Source organism: Schistocerca americana, chromosome 3, assembly GCF_021461395.2.
Source record: "Schistocerca americana isolate TAMUIC-IGC-003095 chromosome 3, iqSchAmer2.1, whole genome shotgun sequence".
Taxonomy (NCBI): Eukaryota; Metazoa; Arthropoda; class Insecta; order Orthoptera; family Acrididae; genus Schistocerca; species Schistocerca americana.
This window is the reverse complement of record NC_060121.1, coordinates 990,914,275-990,941,050: the sequence shown is the minus strand read 5'-3', so window position 1 is coordinate 990,941,050 and position 26,776 is coordinate 990,914,275. Positions and strand designations below refer to the sequence as shown.

General features: G+C 44.8%; 1 protein-coding gene across 1 annotated transcript in view; it reads left to right on the top strand.

The window, feature by feature from the left end:
• Positions 1–26,776, top strand: part of LOC124606918 (neprilysin-4-like) — a 734,039-nt gene that overhangs the window by 521,662 nt on the left and 185,601 nt on the right. Inside the window, exons 5-6 of the mRNA XM_047139027.1 lie at positions 12,766–12,927; positions 23,628–23,711. Of these exons, the coding sequence (XP_046994983.1) occupies positions 12,766–12,927; positions 23,628–23,711 (246 nt within the window). The remainder of the gene's footprint in view (positions 1–12,765; positions 12,928–23,627; positions 23,712–26,776) is intronic.

Sequence of the window (26,776 nt, the reverse complement as noted above, 5' to 3'; positions counted from 1 at the left end):
ACCCCAACCTCAACCATGGGACATGTATTGTACACGGTCTACACCGTGTTTGCGAAAGTACCAGGTAAAATTACTGAAGAGCAAAAGACTTCAATGTTGATGTAAAGAAGATTCTCGTAAAGGCTCCCTATCGTCAAGTTTTGTACCAAGAAATGACAGGGCTTCACCTTCCACAGTTTCCTATCACAATAAAGTTGAGTACTTAGATAAGACGCGCCGTTTTCTTGTGCAAAAACTTTGATAACCTCAATCAAAGACTACATGTATTTTATCGGACGCAACACCAATCAAGCAGGGCCAACAAGTAGTCAACAACAAAGACCTATAGTTGGAACTTTTTGGAGTGTATGGCTACAAGTATTCGCCTGTTGTGATTGAGAGTTTGGAAGAAGAAGGTATGGAGAAGGAGGAACAGTGGAAGAGATTGATCAGTGTTAGAGACATCCTTTCTGGATTTGCTAAAGACAAATTCGAGGAACAATCCAGATGTGGAAGCCTTTGCAATTTTGACTGAGCTCAAAGCGCTAGCGTCTTGTGTCAAAAACATTGAAATGATGTGTGTAGTCCAGTATAACAGAACTCTGTAAATTTTTACATCTTTTTATATGTATTTTCAAAGCCTTCCCCCATTTTCTGAATGCAACTTGTACTTTAAAATCCTTTCATTAATAATCACAGTTTAGCATACACTGCAATAATATGGAAATTATTTAATTTCATCAGTAAATTGGGATGCTGTTATGGGTCAAAAGTTGAATTCTTTATGGAACACCCTTGTAATGATTTTTGTGGTTCAGTACCCAGGTGCAAATCTTTTAATTGGACGCCACTTTTCCGATTTGCGTGACTCTAACCTAAACCAGTTATCTCTCTGCTTCAAGACTGCTTGTGTCGCAGTCATACGTTATTCGACACTTTCTTTGAGTTGTCAAGGCTGTACGTGTGGTTGATTAGGAAGGAACTGAAGTTTGTGATGTGACTTCTGAAATTTTCCCGGCGTATTTCTTCTTCTAATAATTTCCAGGTATGCAGCCGGATCTCGTCGACATTCTGCCACGATATTTCGGCCCAGAGACGTCCGGCCATCATCAGGTGAGTACACAACTACTGAAGAGCCCAGGTGCAGTCGCGGTATTTATGCCGAATCTCGCGCATGCGAAATGTACTGGCATCCTACAGCGCATGCGTCAGGTGTTGACATGCGCAGCATAGCCGAGTTGAACGTGCTGCCCTCGGTGGTGAAAATAAAGGTTCATCTAGTCATTGAGTATCGAATGACGCTGTCGATTCCGCTGTGATTGTATAATTTTAATAACAGGATTCCAATTTTTATCCAGCTGAAAGCCGTTGTCACGATTTATAAGATTATTGGCAAGACGTATTTCCACTGATTCCTTGATTACGGAATCCCAAAAACCGGAAACCGGGGCTAAAATTTTTGTTCCATTGTATTCCATTGAATGTCCCAATGAAATACAGTGCTCTGCTACTGCCGATTTTGACGGTTGCCGCAGACGGGTGTATCTTTCATGTTCTATACATCGTACATGGACAGTTCTTGTCGTCTGGCCGATATATGCAGAGCCACATTCACAGGGAATTTTGTAGACGCCTGCTTTCTTCAGTTGTAAATCGTCTTTAACGGACCCAACCAGGGCCCGGTTCTTTGCTGGTGGACGGAAGATAACCTTGATTTAATTTTTCTTCAGTAATCGGCCTATTTTCTAAGACACATTCCCGGCGTATGGAATCTTCCGTCCATCAGCAAAGAGCCGGGCCCTGGTTGGATCCGTTAAAGACGATTTACAACTGAAGAAAGCAGGCGTCTACAAAATTCCCTGTGAATGTGGCTCTGCATATATCGGCCAGACGACAAGAACTGTCCATGTACGATGTATAGAACATGAAAGATACACCCGTCTGCGGCAACCGTCAAAATCGGCAGTAGCAGAGCACTGTATTTCATTGGGACATTCAATGGAATACAATGGAACAAAAATTTTAGCCCCAGTTTCCGGTTTTTGGGATTCCGTAATCAAGGAATCAGTGGAAATACGTCTTACCAATAATCTTATAAATCGTGACAACGGCTTTCAGCTGGATAAAAATTGGAATCCTGTTATTAAAATTATACAATCACAGCGGAATCGACAGCGTCATTCGATACTCAATGACTAGATGAACCTTTATTTTCACCACCGAGGGCAGCACGTTCAACTCGGCTATGCTGCGCATGTCAACACCTGACGCATGTGCTGTAGGATGCCAGTACATTTCGCATGCGCGAGATTCGGCATAAATACCGCGACTGCACCTGGGCTCTTCAGTAGTTGTGTACTCTCCTGATGATGGCCGGACGTCTCTGGGCCGAAATATCGTGGCGGAATGTCGACGGGATCCGGCTGCATACCCGGAAATTATTAGATGAAGTTTGTGATGTCTGAAGATGGGTGTAATCCCAAAACGGGTAACATGCTCTAATAAAAGAGTGAACTGAACATCTCATGAATTTGATGCTAATACAGACCTGCAATTACAGAGCAGTTTGACTGAATGACTACTTGACCAAGGGATTTGCATCTCAACCTCTGGTGCTTCATTCTTGAGTTGGGTGCACTAAGTTTCCTGTTAAGTAGATGCACCTGAAACCTGTAACAATCATATACGAAAAGTGGGAAGCGACCAGCTGGGAGCCGAAGTTGCCAGGGCAAAAATAGCATCGGTCCCAAAAAGAACCTGGCGCGTCTCGAAAGCCGTCAGGCGCCGACGCAACACTGCAGCACACCGCCGTCTGGCTGGTTGCCTGCTCTGCCCCTGCGACTACACGACGTTCCGGTTCTGTTATTTGCAGCGCGACCTGCAGAGGTCCTTCGTGTGCACCGGACCAAAACACAGAGGGTGTGTAAATAGACAAGAGAGGCCGCTCCTGCCACGAATCTTCTGCTGCATCAGCCAATGGTACGTGCAGCCAACCAGGAGGAAGTGTACCTCCACCGTATGGATATTTAACACCAGTCCTGCGCCGATCATGGCTTCCACCATCCTTCACACCTACAAATCCTTGATCCACCCCATCCTGTGTTATGCCAGCATTGCTTGGATTTCCGCCCCTAACAGGTTCTATACCACCCTCCAAATTCTCGGGCGCCATGCACTCTGCATCGCCTTCTGTATCCGCCTTCCGTCCCCTACAGACATCCTCTACGACCTCAACCCCTTCCCCCACCTCCTGCTTTTCCTTGAACACATCCGCACCCTGTATATTGTCCGCCGACTCGATTCTCCCCCAACCCCTGATGTCCCCCTTCCTCTCCACCCCCAACCCGTTGCCCCGCCTTTACCGTTGTGTCCACACCCTCCACCTTCTTTCCCAATGGTACTTCCAGCACCTACCCCTCAAGGATGATCAACTTTGCCCTGACGTCTAACCCTCCAACCAACTCTAACACTCCTGCCTCCTCCTCAGGGCTCCCTCTCCTCCCCCTCCCTTCTCCTGAGCGGCTTCCCCCTCCTGCACTCCCTCCCTCTCCTGTACTCCCCTTCAGTGTCTCTGCACTCCCTCCTGCCTTGTCTCCCCTCTTCATCTCCCACCTCAACTGTCTCCTGCCTCTAGATACACCCCCTGACCCCCCTATTCCTTTCATCCCCCCCTCCCCCGCTGCACCTTGCTCTCCCCTCTTTTTCCATCCTCTCAGGCCTCTCCTTTGCAGTTTTTATTCTTTGTCATGTGTGCTTCATCTCTTAAAGCGGTTTTAAGGTTTGTTCTGGAGTGTCCACCAGGGGATTGAACAGCACAATAACCCTGGGTTCGGTGTGGGGCGGCGGTGGGGTCGGTGGACTGCTGTGGCACGTTGTGGGGTTGTGAATCACTGAGGGCTACGACGGGACATGGCCTTTCAGTCGTTTCTAGGTCCCCAGTTCATTAAACACAAAGTACACAACCCTCTGTAAAAAGCTTTTAATGTCCTCTTAGGTCTGCTACATCCGCTGCTTTCTGCTTGACGAGTACACTTTTTGACAAGTCTATAAATCAAATGAGATAAACGCAAAACCTATAAAACACAATCAACTGATACACGACACCACGGCTTGCATCGCAATATGAGGCTGATTCCTCGCCAAAACACAATCTTCTTTCGATTCATGTTGCCACGGAAACTTCTGATCATTTACGATTCATATATTAAAAAACTAGAAACCCGCCTCGATTACGAAAAAGCACCTAGTGTTAACCTAGGTTTCGGCGTAGATAACTACACCTTCTTCAGAACAATAAAACCCACAAGTGCCTAAGAAGACATATGTCAATGATTAAAAGAACACCATAGCTATATATTTATAAACGAAAAAAAGGGGAAACACAAACAGTACATGGGTACAAAGTCTAAATCGTTACTTAACTTAATGGTGTAACCTCCACCTCACACCGGCCTATGTTGGATGGGCCATGTAGTTTATGGCGGGTCATGGCCCATCCAACATAGTCTGGTGTGAGGTGGAGGTTACACCATTAAGTTAAGTAACGATTTAGACTTTGTACCCATGTACTGTTTGTGTTTCCCCTTTTTTTCGTTTATAAATATATAGCTATGGTGTTCTTTTAATCATTGACATATGTCTTCTTAGGCACTTGTGGGTTTTATTGTTCTGAAGAAGGTGTAGTTATCTACGCCGATACCTAGGTTACCACTAGGTGCTTTTTCGCAATCGAGGCATGTTTCTAGTTTTTTAATATATTAACCAACGATTGCTGACGCGTTGCGATGATGAAGGTTCTTTATTTACGATTCAGCACAGATCTCTAAATAAGCTCATTGCCAACACTAAACGTCGTATTGTTGTTGTACCCAAGACCAGTGCAAATTTTCACCATCGCTATCTTTCACAATATCGACAACAGCGTGGGAAATGGATAACACAAATTCGTGGCACCACAGTAGGATGTCGGTGAATGAACAAAGCAGTGATGCGTAATGCCACAGCCTGTGGTCGACTGCTGGCCTGTGTAATATCCAGCCGTCTTCTCTCAGCGGTCACCCGGCTCTTTTCTGTGTGCTCATTACGGAAAGTGGAACGGGGCGTCCGCAAGAGTTACCGCAGCTCACGCCTGGAGGACACGCTTTCAGTTGTCTTTTTTCTTGCCGTTAGACTTTTCTCGCTAAGGAATTTTAACATCGTGTCACGCCCACTTGTTACAGCGTTGATACAGGCTGAGCAATGTCATGACGTAATCTTTCTGCACTAATGTCAGAGCGTTGTAATATTGCAAAGACAATGTACTATTTTTCTGATAATTTACTCACCGGAGGAGGTACTTACCATTTTATTTAAAACGTCAAAAAAGTTCCAATTAGTGAATAAACTGCCTTTCTCTCCAAACGCATTTTGGGTATTATCGGATCTAACGAAAACGAAACCATAAAGTCCTAAACTAAGATTTCCACCAGTTTCGAGAAATACACAAGTACACTCCTGGAAATGGAAAAAAGAACACATTGACACCGGTGTGTCAGACCCACCATACTTGCTCCGGACACTGCGAGAGGGCTGTACAAGCAATGATCGCACGCACGCCACAGCGGACACACCAGGAACCGCGGTGTTGGCCGTCGAATGGCGCTAGCTGCGCAGCATTTGTGCACCGCCGCCGTCAGTGTCAGCCAGTTTGCCGTGGCATACGGAGCTCCATCGCAGTCTTTAACACTGGTAGCATGCCGCGACAGCGTGGACGTGAACCGTATGTGCAGTTGACGGACTTTGAGCGAGGGCGTATAGTGAGCATGCGGGAGGCCGGGTGGACGTACCGCCGAATTGCTCAACACGTGGGGCGTGAGGTCTCCACAGTACATCGATGTTGTCGCCAGTGGTCGGCGGAAGGTGCACGTGCCCGTCGACCTGGGACCGGACCGCAGCGACGCACCGATGCACGCCAAGACCGTAGGATCCTACGCAGTGCCGTAGGGGACCGCACCGCCACTTCCCAGCAAATTAGGGACACTGTTGCTCCTGGGGTATCGGCGAGGACCATTCGCAACCGTCTCCATGAAGCTGGGCTACGGTCCCGCACACCGTTAGGCCGTCTTCCGCTCACGCCCCAACATCGTGCACCCCGCCTCCAGTGGTGTCGCGACAGGCGTGAATGGAGGGACGAATGGAGACGTGTCGTCTTCAGCGATGAGAGTCGCTTCTGCCTTGGTGCCAATGATGGTCGTATGCGTGTTTGGCGCCGTGCAGGTGAGCGCCACAATCAGGACTGCATACGACCGAGGCACACAGGGGCAACACCCGGCATCATGGTGTGGGGAGCGATCTCCTACACTGGCCGTACACCACTGGTGATCGTCGAGGGGACACTGAATAGTGCACGGTACATCCAAACCGTCATCGAACCCATCGTTCTACCATTCCTAGACCGGCAAGGGAACTTGCTGTTCCAACAGGACAATGCACGTCCGCATGTATCCCGTGCCACCCAACCTGCTCTAGAAGGTGTAAGTCAACTACCCTGGCCAGCAAGATCTCCGGATCTGTCCCCCATTGAGCATGTTTGGGACTGGATGAAGCGTCGTCTCACGCGGTCTGCACGTCCAGCACGAACGCTGGTCCAACTGAGGCGCCAGGTGGAAATGGCATGGCAAGCCGTTCCACAGGACTACATCCAGCATCTCTACGATCGTCTCCATAGGAGAATAGCAGCCTGCATTGCTGCGAAAGGTGGATATACACTGTACTAGTGCCGACATTGTGCATGCTCTGTTGCCTGTGTCTATGTGCCTGTGGTTCTGTCAGTGTGATCATGTGATGTATCTGACCCCAGGAATGTGTCAATAAAGTTTCCCCTTCCTGGGACAATGAATTCACGGTGTTCTTATTTCAATTTCCAGGAGTGTATTTTCAAGTGCTACTAGTATTTTGTAAACAGGTGAGTCATTATTGCAATGACTATCTTTACCATGACCCATTCAACATTGGCTACTGGATTAAGACTTCCTCCAAACTTCTCCGTGGTTCGCTGTATTCAGCCCTACATACCGACGTTGCTCTTGCATAACTTCTCATGTCGTCTTCCCACTTCCGATAACGATGTCGTCTCAGTCCATTCATGGAAAGAATTGTCTTAGTCCATACACCAACCATGTTTCTGGATACATATCCAGCCCATTTCCTTTTAAATTTTTTATTATAGCTGTAATTGTTTCCTTGCAATTTGTCCGCTGATCCATGTTTCATTCCCTTTCTTTTCAAGCAACTCTCAACACGCATTTCTCGATTGGTTTTCTAATAAAACGTGCATATATCACAACAAAACGACTATTCACGTTGGTGTCTAGAATATATGAGTCTGGCGATATACCATCTGACTTTCGGAAAAGCATCATCCACACAATTCCGAAGACGGCAAGAGCTGACAAGTGCGAGAATTATCACACAATCAGCTTAACAGCTCATGCATCGAACCTGCTTACAAGAATAATATACAGAAGAATGGAAAAGAAAATTGAGAATGCGCTAGGTGACGACCAGTTTGGCTTTAGGAAAAGTAAAGGGACGAGAGAGGCAATTCAGACGTTACGGCTAATACTGGAAGCAAGGCTAAAGAAAAATCAAGACACTTTCATAGGATTTGTCGACCTGGAAAAAGCGTTCGACAATATAAAATGGTGCAAGCTGTTCGAGATTCTGAAAAAAGTAGGGGTAAGCTATAGGAAGAGACGGGTCATATACAATATGTACAACAACCAAGAGGGAATAATAAGAGTGGACTATCAAGAACGAAGTGCTCGTATTAAGAAAGGTGTAAGACAAGGCTGTAGCCTTTCGCCCCTACTCTTCAATCTGTACATCGAGGAAGCAATGATGGAAATAAAAGAAAGGTTCAGGAGTGGAATTAAAATACAAGGTGATAGGATATCAATGATACGACTCGCTGATGACATTGCTATCCTGAGTGAAAGTGAAGAAGAATTAAATGATCTGCTGAACGGAATGAACAGTTTAATGAGTACACAGTATGGTTTGAGACTAAATCGGAGAAAGACGAAGGTATTGAGAAGTAGTAGAAATGAGAAGAGCGAGAAACTTAACATCAGGACTGATGGTCACGAAGTCAATGAAGTTAAGGAATTCTGCTACCTAGGCAGTAAAAAACCAATGACGGACGGAGCAAGGAGGACATCAAAAGCAGACTCGCTATGGCAAAAAAGGCATTTCTGGCCAAGAGAAATCTACTAACATCAAATACCGGCCTTAATTTGCGGAAGAAATTTCTGAGGATGTACGTCTGGAGTACAGCATTGTATGGTAGTGAAACATGGACTGTGGGAAAACCGGAACAGAAGAGAATCGAAGCATTTGAGATGTGGTGCTTTAGACGAATGTTGAAAATTATGTGGACTGATAAGGTAAGGAATGAGGAGGTTGTACGCAGAATCGGAGAGGAAAGGAATATGTGGAAAACACTGATAAGGAGAAGGGACAGGATGATAGGACATCTGCTAAGACATGAGGGAATGACTTCCATGGTACTAGAGGGAGCTGTAGAGGGCAAAAACTGTAGAGGAAGACAGAGATTGGAATACGTCAAGCAAATAATTGAGGACGTAGGTTGCAAGTGCTACTCTGAGATGAAGAGGTTAGCACAGGAAAGGAATTCGTGGCGGGCCGCATCAAACCAGTCAGTAGACTGATGACCAAAACAAAAAAATATCACAACCAAAAGTCAAAACTCGTAATTCGTGCTGAATCTAAACTTCCCTTTACTGACACATTGGAACACAAATCCAATCATGTGTAACAGTAAGGTGTTTGAAGGTCAACGAAGGTCACAATCGTGGCATGAATGTCCTTTTACAGAAGGTGTTCGAGGTGATGACCATTGGTATCAATGCAGTGCTGCAGTCTTCTTATCATGGATTGAGTTATTTTCCTTATCACTTCGGCACTTATCGAAGCACATGCTCTGACAATTCTCTCTCGCATATCTTCAGGTGTAGTTGGAACGTCTTTATAAACAATGTCTTTTACGAATCCCCAGAATAAAAACTCCAGAGGCATCAACTCTGGCGAACGAGCCGGCCACGACACATCTCCTCTGCGTCCAATCCAACGATTGGGAAATTTCTAGCCATCAGCGAAAAATGTGCCGGACACCCACCGTGTTGATACCACATTCTACTCCTTGTTCCTAAAGGTATTTCTTCCAATAACAGACCTAATGTTTCTTGCAGGAATGTGGTGTATTTCCTAGCATTAAAATTTTTTTCGATGAAATAGGGGCCTATAATTCTGTCCTCCAGAATCCCACACCATACATTCACCGACCATGGTTTTTTGTGTGTAACTTGCTGCAGCCAACACGGATTTTCAGTTGCCCAATAATGCATGTTATGCAAATTACCGTTTCTGTGGTTCGTGAATGCAGCTCCGTCAGTAAATAAAATCAAATTAATAAATGTGTCATCCCTCTGAATCTGAATTGACCCATCGGCAGAATTCAGTGGGACGCATACAATCCGTACCAGTTAATTCTTGGTGGAGACTTGTATGGTAACGATGATATTTATGGCGATGCAGAACACGAACAATACTACTCTGGCTGATGCCAGATTCCCGTTCGATTTGACGCGAACTAACGCGAGGATCTCGAACCATAGTGGCAAGAGTACGAATTTCCGTTTCCTCGTTAGTAACTTTCCTTTGCCGGATATGTTTCCGTCGCGCTTAAGATCCAGTTCTGAATTTATCACACACATATTTAAATGTACGACGTGTACGGTGAGTACGTTGAGGATATCTTTCAGCGTATAAATCTCTAGCTCTCACTGAATTTCGTCGGCATGCTCCGTAAATAAGAAACATATCGACTTGTTCTTCGAAGGAATACATCATTCACATATTCTTGATTCGACGATATTACTCTTACCGTTCCTATTAGTGTTGCGTTGCGAAACCGTCGAATGGTGTTTACATGTCAATGGCACGTTAGATGGATAGGCCGTATTCGGCGGATATTTACTACTTGCACGATACACGAGAGAGATCAGAGCATGTGCTTCGATAAGTGCCGAAGTGATAAGGAATACCACTCAACCCATGATAAAAAGATTGCAGCACTGCACTGATACCAATGGTCATCACTTCGAACACCTTCTGTAAATTGACGTTCATGTCACCATTATGACCTTCGTTGACCTTCGAAGACCTTACTGTTACACAACATTCGATTCGTCTCGGTAGCCGCTGTCAGAAAATAAGTACCAGACTATAGCACCCCATTTAAAAAAACAAAATCGACCTACATATCTCTGAAGCGACCCCACCTACCAACAAAAAAACCAGCGTCATATTATGGCCCCCGTTGTCCAATGCAACTTTTGTCCCACGAACTGTTCAGCTCCTATCATAGTTTCTGAGTTACTGTAGGTGTCAATAGTTGTTGACTCACCCTGTATAGCCCTTTTACGTAAACATCAGTGAAACTAACCGAGAAAATGCGCGAGTCCTCGTATATGTCGTTCACTTTCGATGACCTGTCCACCCCTGGTAGCGGTGCAGGGCTTATGCGGACGACCTCCTCTTTCTCACCTACTCCTCCACGGAACTCAATGACGCCATCCAATGGATCCACCTGTATAGACGTCTTTCTGGTAGCACTCTTAATGTCCGTAAGTCGACTATGATGCACCCAGGGCGCGGCCTCCCAGCTATGGTGCCGACCCCACTCCCAGTCAGTACCACCCTTCGTCACTTGGGTATCGACTTTACGAGCTCCACACACCGCACAGTGGCCCTGGCTTACCGGCGGCTTTTGCAGTCGATTCGGCACCATGTCCGCGGTCAAGTGCACCGTAACTTAAACCAACTCCAACGTGTGTCCTATGTCAACATGTACGTCGCCCCTAAACTGGTACACGTCGCCCAGATCCTCCCAATGCCGTTACTCCTTGGCCGCCGCATCCAATCAGCCTTTGGATATTTCGTGTCAGCAGGGGCACTTTTCAAAGTCCGCTACAACACTCTAACACTGCCTCCTGCAAAAGGTGGCCTCGGACTCGTCAACGTGCGGGCACGCTCTTCTGCACTCTTTGTCCACACTCTGTTGCGGCACTGGCGGGGGCCGGTCCCGTCCTTAACACGCAGTCTCTTAGATATCCTCCGACCAGCTTCTCTCGATCCACCGATCAATGTGGCGCCTATCTCTCCATTATTGCACCACGTCGCCAATTGTTTCATAGAACTCAGCTACGTTCGGGCCGATGTCCCAGTCACCCGTCCTCCCCGTACAAAAGATTATTATCGTTTGTTTATGCTGTCCAACCCTTGCGACCCCATGGTGCTACAGCATCCTGATATTAACTGGCGAACGGTTTGAGGGTGTGTGCACGCACCCTTTTTACCGTTGTCTGTGTCTGCAGTCTGGTATGTTTTAGTCTACGGCAAATTCCCGACTAATAGTCGACTTTATCGCATAGGACTGGCCACCTCCCCACCCTGCCCTGACTGTCAGCTCGAAGACACCGACGAGCACCGTCTTACGTGCCCCCTCAAACGAAACGTATGGCTCCTCATCCAACGAAACGTGGGCTTTTACCTCCGTGCCCCGCCAACGACGGTAACCCCAGATTTCTTGTTGTTGCCCCAAACATTTCAGCACCCTCTTGCTAAGCACCATACAGTCATCTAGTTTCGAGGACTGGCTTTAGAATACCTCTTTCAGAGTGGTCCGCATACAGTCTTTGACTTCTGGTAGGAAGTTGTGACCGCGCATAGCACCCTCACCCGAAAACCATCTTACCGACAAACTTTTGCCGGTTATCTCCGCAGCGTCTTCCTTGATCCCCCTCAAAGTTGTGGTGTACCATGCCTACACGTCACATGATGCAACACCCTTACCCACGTTCTCATACATCGACAAAAAATAAAAAAAGGAAGAAGACAGAATATGTTTTTTTGTTGTATTTAATGTTATGTAATAACAAATGTTATTGTAATAATCTTGTTAAATAACAATCATTTTTATATGTTTAAATGGAACCTCGAAGGAGACCTATATATATATATATATATATATATATATATATATATTGTTGTGGTCTTCAGTCCTGAGACTGGTTTGATGCAGCTCTCCATGCTACTCTATCCTGTGCAAGCTTCTTCATCTCCCAGTACCTACTGCAACCTGCATCCTTCTGAATCTCCTTAGTGTATTCATCTCTTGGTCTCCCTATACGATTTTTACTCTCCACGCTGCCCTCCAATACTAAATTGGTGATCCCTTGATGCCTCAGAATATGCCCTACCAACCGATCCCTTCTTCTAGTCAAGTTGTGCCACAAACTCCTCTTCTCCCCAAATCTATTCAATACCCCCTCATTAGTTATGTGATCTACCCATCTAATCTTCAGCATTCTTCTGTAGCACCATATTTCGAAAGATTCTATTCTCTTCTTGTGCAAACTATTTATCGTGCATGTTTCACTTCCATACATGGCTACACTCCACATATATATATGTTCGATAAAAAAAAGTGGTCAGCGCGACGGAATGTCATACCTAATGGCCTGGGTTCGTTCCCGGCCGGGTCGGATATTTTTATGCACTCAGGGGCTTAGTGTTGTGTTGTCCTTATCATCATCATTTTATCCCCATCGACACGCAAGTCGCCGCAGTGGCGTCAACTCGAAAGACTTTCACCAGGCGAAGGCCCTAGCCACACGGCATTCCCATTTCCTTTCGATGACGTAAATCTGTGACTGGATGTTGCAGCGTCGCGGATCTTGGAGTCGCTGGACACGACGGCGGAGCCATGCGAGGACTTCTACCAGTTCGCGTGCGGCGGCTGGATCCGGCGCCACCCCGTGCCAGAGTCGCAGTCCTCCTGGGACCAGTTTCGGCTGCTGCGCGAGGACCTGCTCATCGACCTCAGGGGTGAGCATGTCACCTACAGATTTACAGCTTCTGACATTTACGTTCAACCTACGGCTCTCTGAACCAGGCTGGGTGACGCATGTCCGGTACAGTAAGCCGGATCAGGGGGTGCGAGTGAGATGTGGTTCCTCAGGCAACTGTTCCGCAGGTGCGAGTCCGCAGTCAGTGGCTAAGCGTGCTCCATCAAACTGAGGGCCCGTCCCCACCCCCAGTACTTTGAAACACCCGAGTTATTTTTTTTTATTTTAGTGACACTATCGAATAAATAAGAGCTGATCGGCGTTAAGTGCTATGGGAGCTGTTTTAGTCGGATTTTGGCTGTTCAGTGACACTAAATTCAAGGAATATAGTACTTGCAGTAATTAAGGTCACGTACGCTTTAAGTAGGCTGTTTAGGCTTTTATATTGGCGACGTCACGTAGCGCTCTGTATGAAAATCGCTGACTGCGCTGTGTGCAGTCTGTGGCTGGTTGGCATTGTTGGAATATTCGCTATTGTAGTGTTGGGCAGCTGGATGTTAACAGCGCGTAGCGTTGCGCAGTTAGAGGTGAGCCGCCAGCAGTGGTGGATGTGGGGAGAGAGATGGCAGAATTTTAACAGCGGACGATCTGGACGTGTGTCCGCCACAAAGAGTAAATTTGTAATACTGGATATCATGAACTGATATATATATATCATGACTTTTGAACATTATTAAGGTAAATACGTTGTTTGTTCTCTATCAAAATCTTTCATTTGCTATGCCTATCAGTAGTTAGTGCTTTCAGTAGTTAGAATCTTTTATTTAGCTGGAAGTATTGGCGCTCGCAGTATTGCAGTAGTTTTTGTGAGGTAAGTGATTCATGAAAGGTATAGGTTATTGTTAGTCACGGCCATTCTTTTGTAGGGATTATTGAAAGTCAGATTGCGTTGCGCTAAAAATATGGTGTGTCAGTTTAGTGTTGATCAGAATAAGTAAAGAGAGAAATGTCTGAGTACGTTCACTTTTGCTCAGCTGTTTGAAAATCAAATAACGTAATATATATATATATATATAATCTCAGTTCATGACATCCAGTATCACAAATTTACTCTTTGTGGCAGTTAAAATTCTGCCATCTCTCTCCCCACATCCACCGCTGCTGGCGGCTCACCTCCAACTGCGCAACACTACGCGCTGTTCACATCCGACTGCCCAACACTACAATAGCGAATATTCCAACAATGTCAACCAGCCACAGACTGCACACGCCACAGTGAGTGATTTTCATACAGAGTGCTACGTGACGTTACCAACACAAAAACCTAAACAGACTACTTACAACGTTTGCAATGAGTAAGGTCCCAAAAAACACCGCCACGCTTTAGGGTCGGGTTCCGTACATCAAAACAAGAAAAAGATGCCTTTTAAACACGGGCCGAAAAAGGCATATCTGAAGAGTTATCAGCACCTGTAGATCGCGCTAGTCCGAAACACATCTCTTCTACTAAACAAATACTCATAGCTCTTCAGCTATGCCTTTTTCGACCCATGTTTAATAGGTATCTCTTTCTTATTATGGTTCTCTTTACCTCCTCCGAAAATATGGAAAGCAAAGAGCTTCAAGTAGAAGAGATGAATTTCATAGTATCGAAAACAAACAAGTGCTCATATCTCTTTGAGCTATGCATTTCGGAGTCCACGTTTAGTTGACTAATTTCTCTTGTTTCGGTGTAAGGAACCTGCCACTAAAACTTGTTGGTATTTTTCTGAGTACACACAGTTCATCCGTCAAACACAACAGAAGTCAGCCACTATCTCTTTCGTACACATCTACTCATTTCTAATGTCAACACAGGTCCAGTACATCAAAATATTGTCACACGCTGTTATAAAAATCAGCGATCCACTCTGCAGTCTATTGGTCGCAGTGGTAGACGCGAGCCGTACTATCGGCATTCCTTGTTGAAAGTCACTTTTTGGTACAAACACTTTGTCACCATTCACTGTAATTCTTTCGTTTTACTGAAGGTCAACCAACAGCGACGGGGACGCACTCATCCGGTACATTTCAGTACGCCTCTTCCCTCTACGTCACCACTACCGCTCTCTACTTACTGACTGCCTCAGACAACAATATCACTCGCTCGGAGCACTCGCCTCTTGACAGTCGATTGCTGGCTTTTCCCCAGCCTGTGTCAGCAAGCCGGCCGCTGTGGCCGAGCGGTTCTACGCGCTTCAGTCTGGAACCGCGCGACCATGCCTAGGGCATGGATGTGTGTGATGTCGTTAGGTTAGTTAGGTTTAAGTAGTTCTAAGTTCTAGGCGACTGATGACCTCAGATGTTAAGTCCCATAGTGCTCAGAGCCATTTGAACCATTTTTTTGTGTCAGCAAAACATGTTTATCTCTGAATAAGGTACCGTGAATCCCTGCTGGCAGTGGGTAGCGTTGGTAGTTGAAAGGGCTCGTCCGACAACGAGAATAAGCACAAACCAAGTTTGTTTACAGCTTACCTATTGTGAATACTGGCTCTATATTTAGCTGACGGAGCCCTATGAGATCAAAACGCTATACGAAGTAACCATCATCACAGCAAAAGCAATAGACCTTGCTGTCTATTTAAAATGGTAACTCAGTAAGCGTCTGTACTTTCCTTGTTATCGTCTCTAGGCTGGCAGTACAGCTTAGTGCAAACGCCAGCACCTAGATCGCACCATTCTCTTCACGTGTAACAAGAGTTCGCTTTGAATTGTTGAGGAGAATACATGGTTGCGCCAATCTCCGTTTCCACCGACGAGGACCAGCGATCTCTAATCCGTATTTTGTGCTCTGAAAGTGTCACAAGAAGTGAAATCCATAGAACATTCTATAGAGGCAATGTTTTACCACAGCTAAGAGCTAACAGCGAGGAAATATCAGGACGTCCAATGATATCCACTACGGACTCCAACACAGAGCAAGTTTGCGGTCTCAAAAATGTTCAAATGTGTGTGAAATCTTATGGGACTTAACTGCTAATGCCACCAGTCCCTAAGCTTACACACTACCTAACCTAATTTATCCTAAGGACAAACACACACAACCATACCCGAGGGAGGACTCGAACCTCCGCCGGGACCAGCCGGTTTGTGGTCTGATTTAGAATAACCGATAAGTGACTGACGAAGAAATGGCAGACCAAATGCACGTTAGTCATAGTTCAGTATGTGACATAAATCTTAACTGGCTCAGCTTTCGTAAATTCTGTGCAAGATGGGTCCAAAGATAACTCAATGAAGAGAACACTCGCAACAGTGTAAGAATCTATTATCAGATTCCCTCACGTCAAAAAAGGTAAAACGTTTTTTAAATGAATCATCCCTATAGATGAAACATAGTATCATCTCTTCGAACCATAGAGCAAAAGACAGAGCAGGGAATGGAAGAGCCAAAAAGAAATTCCAAGAGTCAGCCGTGAACAGGAAAAACGATTCTCACAATTTGTTCTGATTCACAGGAACACTACCTGGAAAGGGGGTCAGAAGTAAAAAAGCTGGCAGTACGATGACATGTAACGAATTTAAGCCTGTAATTTGAAACAAACGACGAAGTGTTATCAAAGGACGTTCTCTATTTGCATGACAACGCTCTTCCACATACAGCGATCTACACCGTTCAAACACTCCAGAATATGTGTCTCTAAATATTGGACGCCCTGCATGCAGTCTTGATTTCGCCCCGTCGGATTTCCATTCGTTTGGTCCGCTTAAAGATGATTTACGAGGCAGTCGCTTCAATTCCGACGAATAGGTCAAGGAAGTAGGGAACACGTGGTTTGCTGCTCTAACGAGAAAATGTTTTTTGTGCTTGCAACGACGGTCCTAGTGCGCTTAAAACCAAGTGACTGTGTTGCAAAACGATGTCGTTGTAAATTTTCTACTGTTGTTGTAAGAAATTAGAAAAGCGTTGTGGTGAAACTTGTTATCTTATCCTGGTGTCTGTAGAGGTACAAATGAATGCACTATTAGCAAGGGATAATTGGAGCAAGGTTTTGTTCATCTTGATTAATTGTGGAGAAATTAAATCACAGTTCCAATTTTTTCTAAACTAATTCCTCGTCTCAGCTACAAGAGCTTATTAGATTATGGCTGCCAAACAAGCCATTAAGTGTTTCTTCTGACGCTTTGCAGACAAACTTATTGTCTTCTGTCATCAGTTAAATTGTTTCTGTGGCAGCTTCAAGGGCGTATAAGTGACTACGACAAGTTTCGCTCGTAAAAGGCCATTTTCAGATCTCGATAAGTTGGTTATAGTGTTACATAATACTCGATTTTAATATCGATACGTGGGTTCACGGTACCATTCATAATCAGTTGCAAGTCGTCATAGCTGTAACTGAAACAAATATGTAGTTAAAATTCTTGTTGCAGGACACGCCAGCTACTAAATATGTCGCACAACTATCGACTTTCCTCTGTCACACAGATAAACAGTACACAATCATACGCAGGTTACGTCTTCGTATTTTTGTCTCAGGAACTAAAATAACCTCAGTTCCACGATTTCGACGAAGATTTTCGAGAGCTTTCCCTCAGCTGTAAAGCAAATGTTCCCAGTTGGGTCCTTGATCAAAAATAACTGTACAGATGATCGGATCTTGAACAACCCCCTATATTCCTCCGGATAAAGAAAAGACGAAAATTTGTATCAACAGTTGTGTTACTGTGGTGTTAAACACACAGACTGTCTAAGTACTTGAGTACTGTACGTTGACAGCAGTCTTGTGTCTTTAATAACAAAATTACTTTCCCGTAATAAAAGAAAATAACATTTTCTCCCCCTTTCCTGTAGGCCACACTCTTTCTGCTAGAATACACCTGTAAAAGAATAATTATGTTATACTGCAATTAATATTTCAGCCTCTTTTTGTTCTTTTTATTATGTAATGCTCTTCAGTCCCAAGCAGCACAGCGTAATTTTAATATTCATACCGTGGTTAGCAGCAAGTATACAGTTGGTAGCAAATATTTGTATCCGTAATGAAGTGCCGTCTACAAACAAACTTCTGTTTGTGTATTATGTGTTTGCAAACGTGTAACGTGTACACTTGGCCGCGAAAATATAAAAAAGGTGAAAGTTGCAGATGAATAAATATCAAATTATATCAACACAGACATCGGCAACACTCAGAAGCTCACCGAAGGTAGCAATATGGATACTCGGTTTTGTAGTCACGGAAACATGTTTATGAGAATAGTTCATCTGGGCGTACTTTAAAATAAACTGATTTTGTTCCATTACTATCCTTTGTAGGACTGAATGGTATGGACAATGAGGCATAATACCGATGATTTAACTTGGTAGCCAAAGCGTAAATAAAATTACGTCGAACTATCACTGCCGAAGAAACTATATGTGTACGGTTACCTAAACTGCATAGTTAATGAAACTGTTTCTACAAGCTATACAATGTTTCTGAACTTCGGAGTCTCATCAAATTATTTTTTTGGTACCAGTTTCTTAGTCATCAGTTTCAGTATTTTGTTCATTCCTCTTATCTGTGTAGGAATAAAACACATACAGTATAGAGAGTACCTTACAAACAATTTGAAGCAGTTTTTTCTGTAGCCTATTCAGTATGGGTTTTTATTGTGATATGAAACGTTTTACGGGAATAAATATTACATGTAAGGTCAATAAATGCTTTAAATTGGCTTGAGATAAAGAGCTGTCATCTCTCTGCCATACTCACGAAGGCACACGAGGGAGTACATAGGGAAAGAGTGCAAGATGTAAAACTGCGACTTCACATCAAAAGTGACTGGGATGCATGCACTGGACAGCTAGTGTGAACGAGAAGAGCCTCCCGTGCCTCGGAGCGAATCAGCGAATGTCTCAACATCTGATGACGCCCACAGGAAGCTGATTACTGTACGCACTATATTCCGTTCCCCTTTAACAAAGCTCCCAGTTTGCGCCTTTTGAAAAGGGAGGCTGGCAACCTGCAACGCCACAATGTTAGCACAATTGCATGCCCCACAGGCGCCAAGTCTGTGTCTTGAAGTGTATGTAGTCGACTTACTCAGCAGTATGTTCATTTAGTGTAACGTTGGAATAGAATCTTCAGAATGTATGGTAGCTACTCACACCTCCATAATTTTCATGTATTTACAGCAAAATAATAAAAATATCTAAGCCACTATTTCAAATACAATGTGTTACGTAATTCCAGAATGAGATTTTCACTCTGCAGCGGAGTGTGCGCTGATATGAAACCCTGGCAGACTGTGTGCCGCCATACCGAGACTCGAACTCAGGACCTTTGCGTTTTGCGGGCAAGTGCTCCACCGTCTGAGCTACCCAAGCACGACTCACGCCCCGTCCTCTACTTCTGCCAGTATCTCGTCTCCTACCTTCCAAATTTCACAGAAACTCTTCTGTGAACCACTTGCCCGCGAAAGACAAGGGTCCCGAGTTCGAGTCTCGGAGCGGCACACAGTTTTAATCTGCTAGGAAGTTCGTTACATAATTGCTTAAGATTAAATATTGCACTACTTGATTTACGTCTAGTGCTCTTTCTTAAGACGTTACATTTAATTGTGCTTAAATTCCAATAACAGATTGCATGAAATGGAAAATACTAAGTGTTTCCAAATGACGGGTTTTGTGGGCCATTCAGCCTCCAATTATCACGTGCCAGTAGTGTATTCACTTTCGGTTTCTGTTTTGAACAGAATGACAGAGCCTATTTACAAACTTGTTTAAAATATCTTACGCTTATTTCAATATAAACTGAATGTATCGGACACTTTACTGAGAAAAATGTCCAGAAAAACTGAAGTTGCAATGAGTATGAACAAAAAAGTATAAAATGAGAAATATGGGAATGTCTGCCTCGGCAGAAAATGAAATGACGTGCTAAAATTTATATTAATTCCCAAAAATATGTTATCGAGGGCCCAGAAAATGCTCATCAAAGCCTGCAGGGTATTTTAACGTGGGCGATTAAAATATATTTTTATTTGTCACTGAGTAACCAGTCCTTTTAACACACCCACGTCATAAATCAGTTTTCACAGTCCTAACTAACGTACAGGTTTAATATGTCGCTATTAGTCAAAATAAGTTGACAGTTCGGTGTTAAGTAAGAGGCATTTCATTCAGGCCCGTCGACGCATAAATCCGAATAAACGGGCGACTGAGAATACAAGTGTCGCTGAGCTCACTGTCAACAACATATCAGCAGGTTCCATGCGAGTCTCATATTTATTTCTACCGAAGAATCGGTGCTCTTACATCTCCCGTTTCACGAAGAAAGAAACGGTACTTAAACGGTGCTGTAATAAAGTTGGTGTTCCGTCGACACGTTGTTCACACGTGGAAATCAAAGCAAACCACATTCTTTGGCCGGTAATGCTAGTAAAACGACGAGAATAGTACCTTACCTCTGGTAAGGATCCCACACCGCGCAGCAGTACTCCAAAAGAGGACAGACAAGAGCGTAGTGTAGGCAGCCTCTTTAGCAGATCTGTTGCATCTTCTAAGTGTTCTGTCAATAAAACGCAGCCTTTGGTTCGCCTTCCCCACAACATTTTCTTTATGTTCCTCCCAATTTAAGTTTTCCTTAATTGTAGGTATTTAATTGAATTTACGGCCTTTCGATTAGACTGATTTATCGCGTAATCAAAGTTTAACGGATTCCTTTTAGCACTCATGTGGATGACCTGACACTTTTCATTATTTACGGCCAATTGCTAATTTTCGCACCATTCAGATATCTTATCTAAATTGTTTTTCAGTTTGCTTAGATCTTCTGATGAGTTTACAAGAGGGTTTATGACAGTATCATCTGCAAACAACCGAAGACGGCTACTCAGATTGTCTCCGGAATCGCTCATATAGCTAAGGAAAAGTGGAGAGCCTATAACACTACCTTGACGAAAGCCAGAAATCACTTCTGTTGAAGTCGATAAGTCTTCGTCAGTTACTACAAACTGTGACCTCTGTGACAGAAAATGACGAATCCAGTCACATAACTGAGATGATATTCCACAAGCACTCGATTTAACTACAAGCAGCTTGTGAGGTATAGTGTCGAAATCCTTCTGTAACTGTAGAAACACGGAATCAATTTTAAAATCCCTTTTCAGTAGCATTCAACACTTCGTGTGAGTAAAGAGCTAGTTGCGTTTCACAGGAACGATATTTTCTAAACCCACGTTGACTGTGTGTCAACAGACTGTTTTCTTAGAGGTAATTCATAATGTTCCAACACAATGTATGTTCCAAAATCCTGCTGCCTATGATATGTGCCTGTAATTACGTGGATTACTCCTAATTCCTGAATATTGGTGTGACCGGCGCAACTTTATAGTTTTTGAGTACGGATCTTTCGTCGAAAGGGCGTTTCTATATGATTATTTAGTATGGGGCTATTGTTTAAGTGTCCTCTGAAAGGAACCTAATTGGTATACAGTTTGGACAGGGAGACTTGCTTTTATTAAGTGATTTAAGTTGATCCGCTACTCAGAGGATATCTGCTTCTGAGTTCCGTTGTGATTTAGCATCCGTAATGAGGTTGGACGATGGCGGGAGATTTGTGCCTTCAGGTAATCCCACAACCAAGAATCACGCCGATTGAGGTCTGGGGGCCTGGGAGGAAAAGCTGACGGACGTGGCGGCTCAGTGCACGATCCTCACTAAATGATGTGTGCAAGAGGTCTTTCACACGCGTAGCAACATAGGGGGAGCGCTGCGCTGGATAAAAGTCGTACTTTCCAGCAGGCGTTTATCTCTCTCTTACCATAGCTCATTTTATACGATTCTCATGCTTCATCAGTGACGTGTTTCCGTCCAGCGCCATTTGTTGGCCAGTTGTTGCACTCGTTTCTGGTTTCGATAAAACTCCATATCATTTCAAGCGCGTGTGTCAACTTTTATCTGTGTACCTATATCATTCCGTGAATTAGTGTATTTTCACTAACTTTTGGATCACCCTTACGTATCTCGTAAAATGGAAGACTTTTACTTCCGCATCTCTTCTTAGCGGGAAGTGTGGCACACCACAAAATTTCCAGAAAAAACTACACTACTGGCCATTAAAATTGCTACACCAAGAAGAAATGCAGATGGTAAACGGGTATTCATTGGACAAATATATTATATTAGAACTGACATGTGATTACATTTTAATACAATTTGGGTGCATAGATCCTGATAAATCAGAACCATAACAACCACCTCTGGCCGTAATAACGGCCTTGATACGCCTAGGCATTGAGTAAAACAGAGCTTGGATGGCGTGTACAGGTACAGCTGCCCATGCAGCTTCAACATGATACCACAGTTCATCAAGAGTAGTGACTGGCATATTGTGACGAGACAGTTGCTCGGCCACCATTGAACAGACGTTTTCAGTTGGTGAGAGGTCTAGAAAATGTGCTGACCAGGGCAGCAGTCGAAAATTTTCTGTATCCAGAAAGGCCCGCACAGGACCTGCAACATGCGGTCGTGCATTATCCTGCTGAAATGTATGGTTTCGCAGGGATCGAATGAAGGGTAGAGCCACGGGCCGTAAAACATCTGAAATGTAATGTCCACTGTTCAAAGTGCTGTCAATGCGAACAAGAGGTGACCGAGACGTGTAACCAATGGCACCCCATACCATCACGCCGGGTGATACGGTAGTATGGCCATGACGAATACACGCTTCCAATGTGCGTTCACCGCGATGTCACCAAACGCGGATGCGACCATCATGATGCTGTAAACGGAACCTGGATTCATCCGAAAAATTACGTTTTGCCATTCGTGCACCCAGGTTCGTCGTTGAGTACACCATCGCAGGCGCTCCTGACTGTGATGAAGCGTCAAGGGTAACCGCAGCCATGGTTTCCGAGCTGATAGTCCATGTTGCCGCAAACGTCGTCGAACTGTTCGTGCAGATGGTTGTTGTCTTGCAAACGTCTCCATCTGTTAACTCAGGGATCGAGACGTGGCTGCACGATCCGCTACAGCCATGCGGATAAGATGCCTGTCATATCGGCTGCTAGTGATACGAGGCCGTTGGGCGTTCCGTATTACCCTCCTGAACCCGCCGATTCCATATTCTGTTAACAATCATTGGATCTTGACCAACGCGAGCAGCAATGTCGCGATACGATAAACCGCAATCGCGATAGGGTACAATCCGACCTTTATCAAAGTCGGAAACGTGATGGTACGCATTTCTCCTCTTTACACGAGGCGTCACAACAACGTTTCACCAGGCAACGCCGGTCAACTGCTGTTTGTGTATGAGAAATCGGTTGGAAACTTTCCTCATGCCAGCACGTTGTAGGTGTCGCCACCGGAGCCAACCTTGTGTGAATGCTCTGAAAAGCTAATCATTTGCAATCACAGCATCTTCTTGCTGTCGGTTAGATTTCGCGTCTGTAGCACGTCATCTTCGTGGTGTAGCAATTTTAATGGCCAGTAGTGTACTAAGGCGGGCAGATGCTGTTCGTTTGACGTTGTCCAATTCGTCTCGTTGCTGTAGTTCGGCAATGACTGGTCCATAACGCATGCCGTGGCTGCATGCGGCGTATGTGAGGCATTCTGGGTATCTGTCCCGCTGTGGCAACTGCTCATGCTCGACAAGTTGGCATAGCTCGTCGTTCGCTTCTCGGTAGTAGCTATTATTTGTCCTGTTTTTAATCTTCAATGTTTTTCATCTCTGACGAGTTTCTTTATTTACGTATTTATCGCATCACTTGTTGCAGAGCTTCTGGAGGCCGAGAACAAGGACGACGACCTGCGGCCAGTGAAGCAGGCGAGGGCGCTCTACAAGACCTGTCTGGACGTGGGTGAGTCTCCAGCCGTGGTCGTGACGTGGCGCCTCTGGTTGGTAATCAATCAGTTCTGCGACCCAGGGTCGAACCGCGCCTCCGCTTAATAAAGATGGTCAGCAGTGGCGGACGAAGACTTCTAGCATAAGAAGTCACCCTTGCCTTGTCAAAGAAAGTGGAGCAGCGGACACAGTTTCAGGGCACTCTCTTGCTCTTGGGCGAAGATACGCCCTTTAAAAGTGGAAGAATTGTCAATGATAAACGGCATGAGGACGCGGAAGGCATTGGAAACCACTACATTAAAGACACATAACGTGTATCCAGAGAACATATGGCCCGTAATTGAAAAGGTGTCACGATTATCTCCCCATTGGCAAAAGTTTCCGGAATAGTCTCCCATCGGGATCTCTGGGAAGGGACAGCCAAGTGGGAGGTGACCGTGAGAAAAAGACTGAATAAACAACGAAACGATAGCTTTGGACGTGTCGTGGTGTTGTGTCGCCTACTGTGCGAGCCAGCACCAACACAGACAAGGCAGTGTGGCGTAGCGCCGTATACCGATCCTGCCTTGGAGGCGGTTAAGTGGGAGATGTGTCTCAGAGCTGGATAGTGGCAGATGGTGACGCGAGACTGGACGCGCACGTAGTTTATGTATCAGCCGATAGAGGACAATATTAGGTAGGGGGACTGTGATTTTAGTTTCGATTGTGCCCACTAGAGTGCACTAAAGTAATAGAATATTTTTCATACACTGTTCTAGTATTTTCATAAAGTGTTATCATGTCTTTTTGTGTATGTAAAATCTTATAAATGTGTTTTAGCAGTATGAATGATGCGTGAGTGTGGTTTAAGCTTAATATGAAGATAATTGTTTAACGAGTTATGTAGTAGGATTTAGTGTGGGAACATTTCGAAGAAGTATGGATATGGACAAAGGGGATTTTTGTAGAATAGGTTTGTAAAGTAAGTTTATGGTAAAGGGAAAGTTAATTCAGGTATAAATAACAACAGTAAATAACTTTATGCATAAGCAAAACTTCAGCATATTAGATAATTACGTCGGTAAAAAGTGCAGTCGTGAGGTTTACTATTTTGCGATTGGTTATTGGTGAAAAGCGCGGATTGACGCGGGAGAATGTTGTTTTGCTATTGGCTGTTGAGTAAACTGACCAATGGTAAAGCAATATTCTTCGCGCGCCTTTCTCTGCTGGTAGAGAAGACTTGGAGTATTCTAGAGAGGAGTCGGAGCCTAGCCATGAAACAGTTCGGACGTGTGTAGTAGTAGTAGTAGTAGTAGTAGTAGTAGTTCCCATGGAAACGATAAGTTGCCGGATCTAGTAGTGTCTCATACATCAAAAGTGTGGTAAAGTGACGGCATAATTATTCCGATGGGCGTGTAGAAATTTCGGAATTTTTAAGTGAATTTTGTGACGAGAAAAGACATATATTCCGCGTGGCGTATTGAGTAGGTCGGTGGCTACAAACTGTGACTGTGTTTGGTACCGACAGACTTAATGTTTGGCGAGCATTATCAGTCAAAAACAATCAGTATTTTTGTAGCTAATACGTTTTCGGGAAATGCAACACCATAAACTTGCTAACGTGAGTGGAAGGGATTGTGAGTGACCGTGTTAACCCTTTCGTGGTTGATGGGTCATATATGTCCCACTAACTTTGAGCACAAATTAGTGTGTCGGGATATATATTATCCTGCTCTGCAAGTTCCTGCCATCTAGGGAGGACTGCAATGAACCTAAGAAAAAATCTGGACTGCACTGCACAGACACCAGAGGAGGCTATGGCTACTTTCCTTGGTTGGCGCATGCATATGGCCACTGCAACTTCACTGATTTGTGTCATACCACAGTTTTCATCATTTCTCACTTTATAGAGATGTCTGAAGTAAGTAATTCGTCTTATTACTAACGAAATATTCATTTTTAGTACAAATACACTGTCGAATGTACTTACCAGTGACTGTATTATTTTACACTCGAAATAAAATTAGTGGGACACATGTGTCCCAGCAGACCTTATTTGTAAGATTATTTATCGGTTTGAAATATAACGTGATGCTGTTTAATTCCTTTTCATTAATTTGCACTGAAAATAATACAGTTACAGCTTGCTATTAATGAATTATCATTTCCATTTCGCAGATACAACAGCAGGTGATAGTTCAGACGTTTCACAAATAGCCAATAACAGTAACAGTAGAATTGCGAATGTCTTTCTTGATATTTTCGCTGCTGAGGACTCTGATGAAAAGGCTGAACATAATGCATCTGTTATAAACATTGAAGAGATAGGAAATCAATGCGTAAATGATTCTGACAGTGACCCCAGTCACTGTCAGACCCTAGTCACTGTCAGACCCCAGTCACTGTCAGACCCCAGTCATTGTCAGACCCCAGTCATTGTCAGACCCCAGTCACTGTCAGACTCCAGTCACTGTCAGATCCCAGTCACTGTCAGACCCCAGTCACTGTCAGACCCCAGTCACTGTCAGACCCCAGTCACTGTCAGACCCCAGTCACTGTCAGACCCTAGTCACTGTCAGACCCCAGTCATTGTCAGACCCCAGTCACTGTCAGACCCTAGTCACTGTCAGACCCCAGTCACTGTCAGACCCCAGTCACTGTCAGACCCCAGTCACTGTCAGACCCCAGTCATTGTCAGACCCCAGTCACTGTCAGACTCCAGTCACTGTCAGACCCCAGTCACTGTCAGACCCCAGTCACTGTCAGACCCCAGTCACTGTCAGACCCCAGTCACTGTCAGACCCTAGTCACTGTCAGACCCCAGTCACTGTCAGACCCCAGTCACTGTCAGACCCTAGTCACTGTCAGACCCCAGTCATTGTCAGACCCCAGTCACTGTCAGACCCTAGTCACTGTCAGACCCCAGTCACCGTAAGACCCGAGTCACTGTCAGACCCCAGTCATTGTCAGACCCCAGTCACTGTCAGACTCCAGTCACTGTCAGACCCCAGTCACTGTCAGACCCCAGTCACTGTCAGACCCCAGTCACTGTCAGACCCCAGTCACTGTCAGACTCCAGTCACTGTCAGAATCACTTACGTA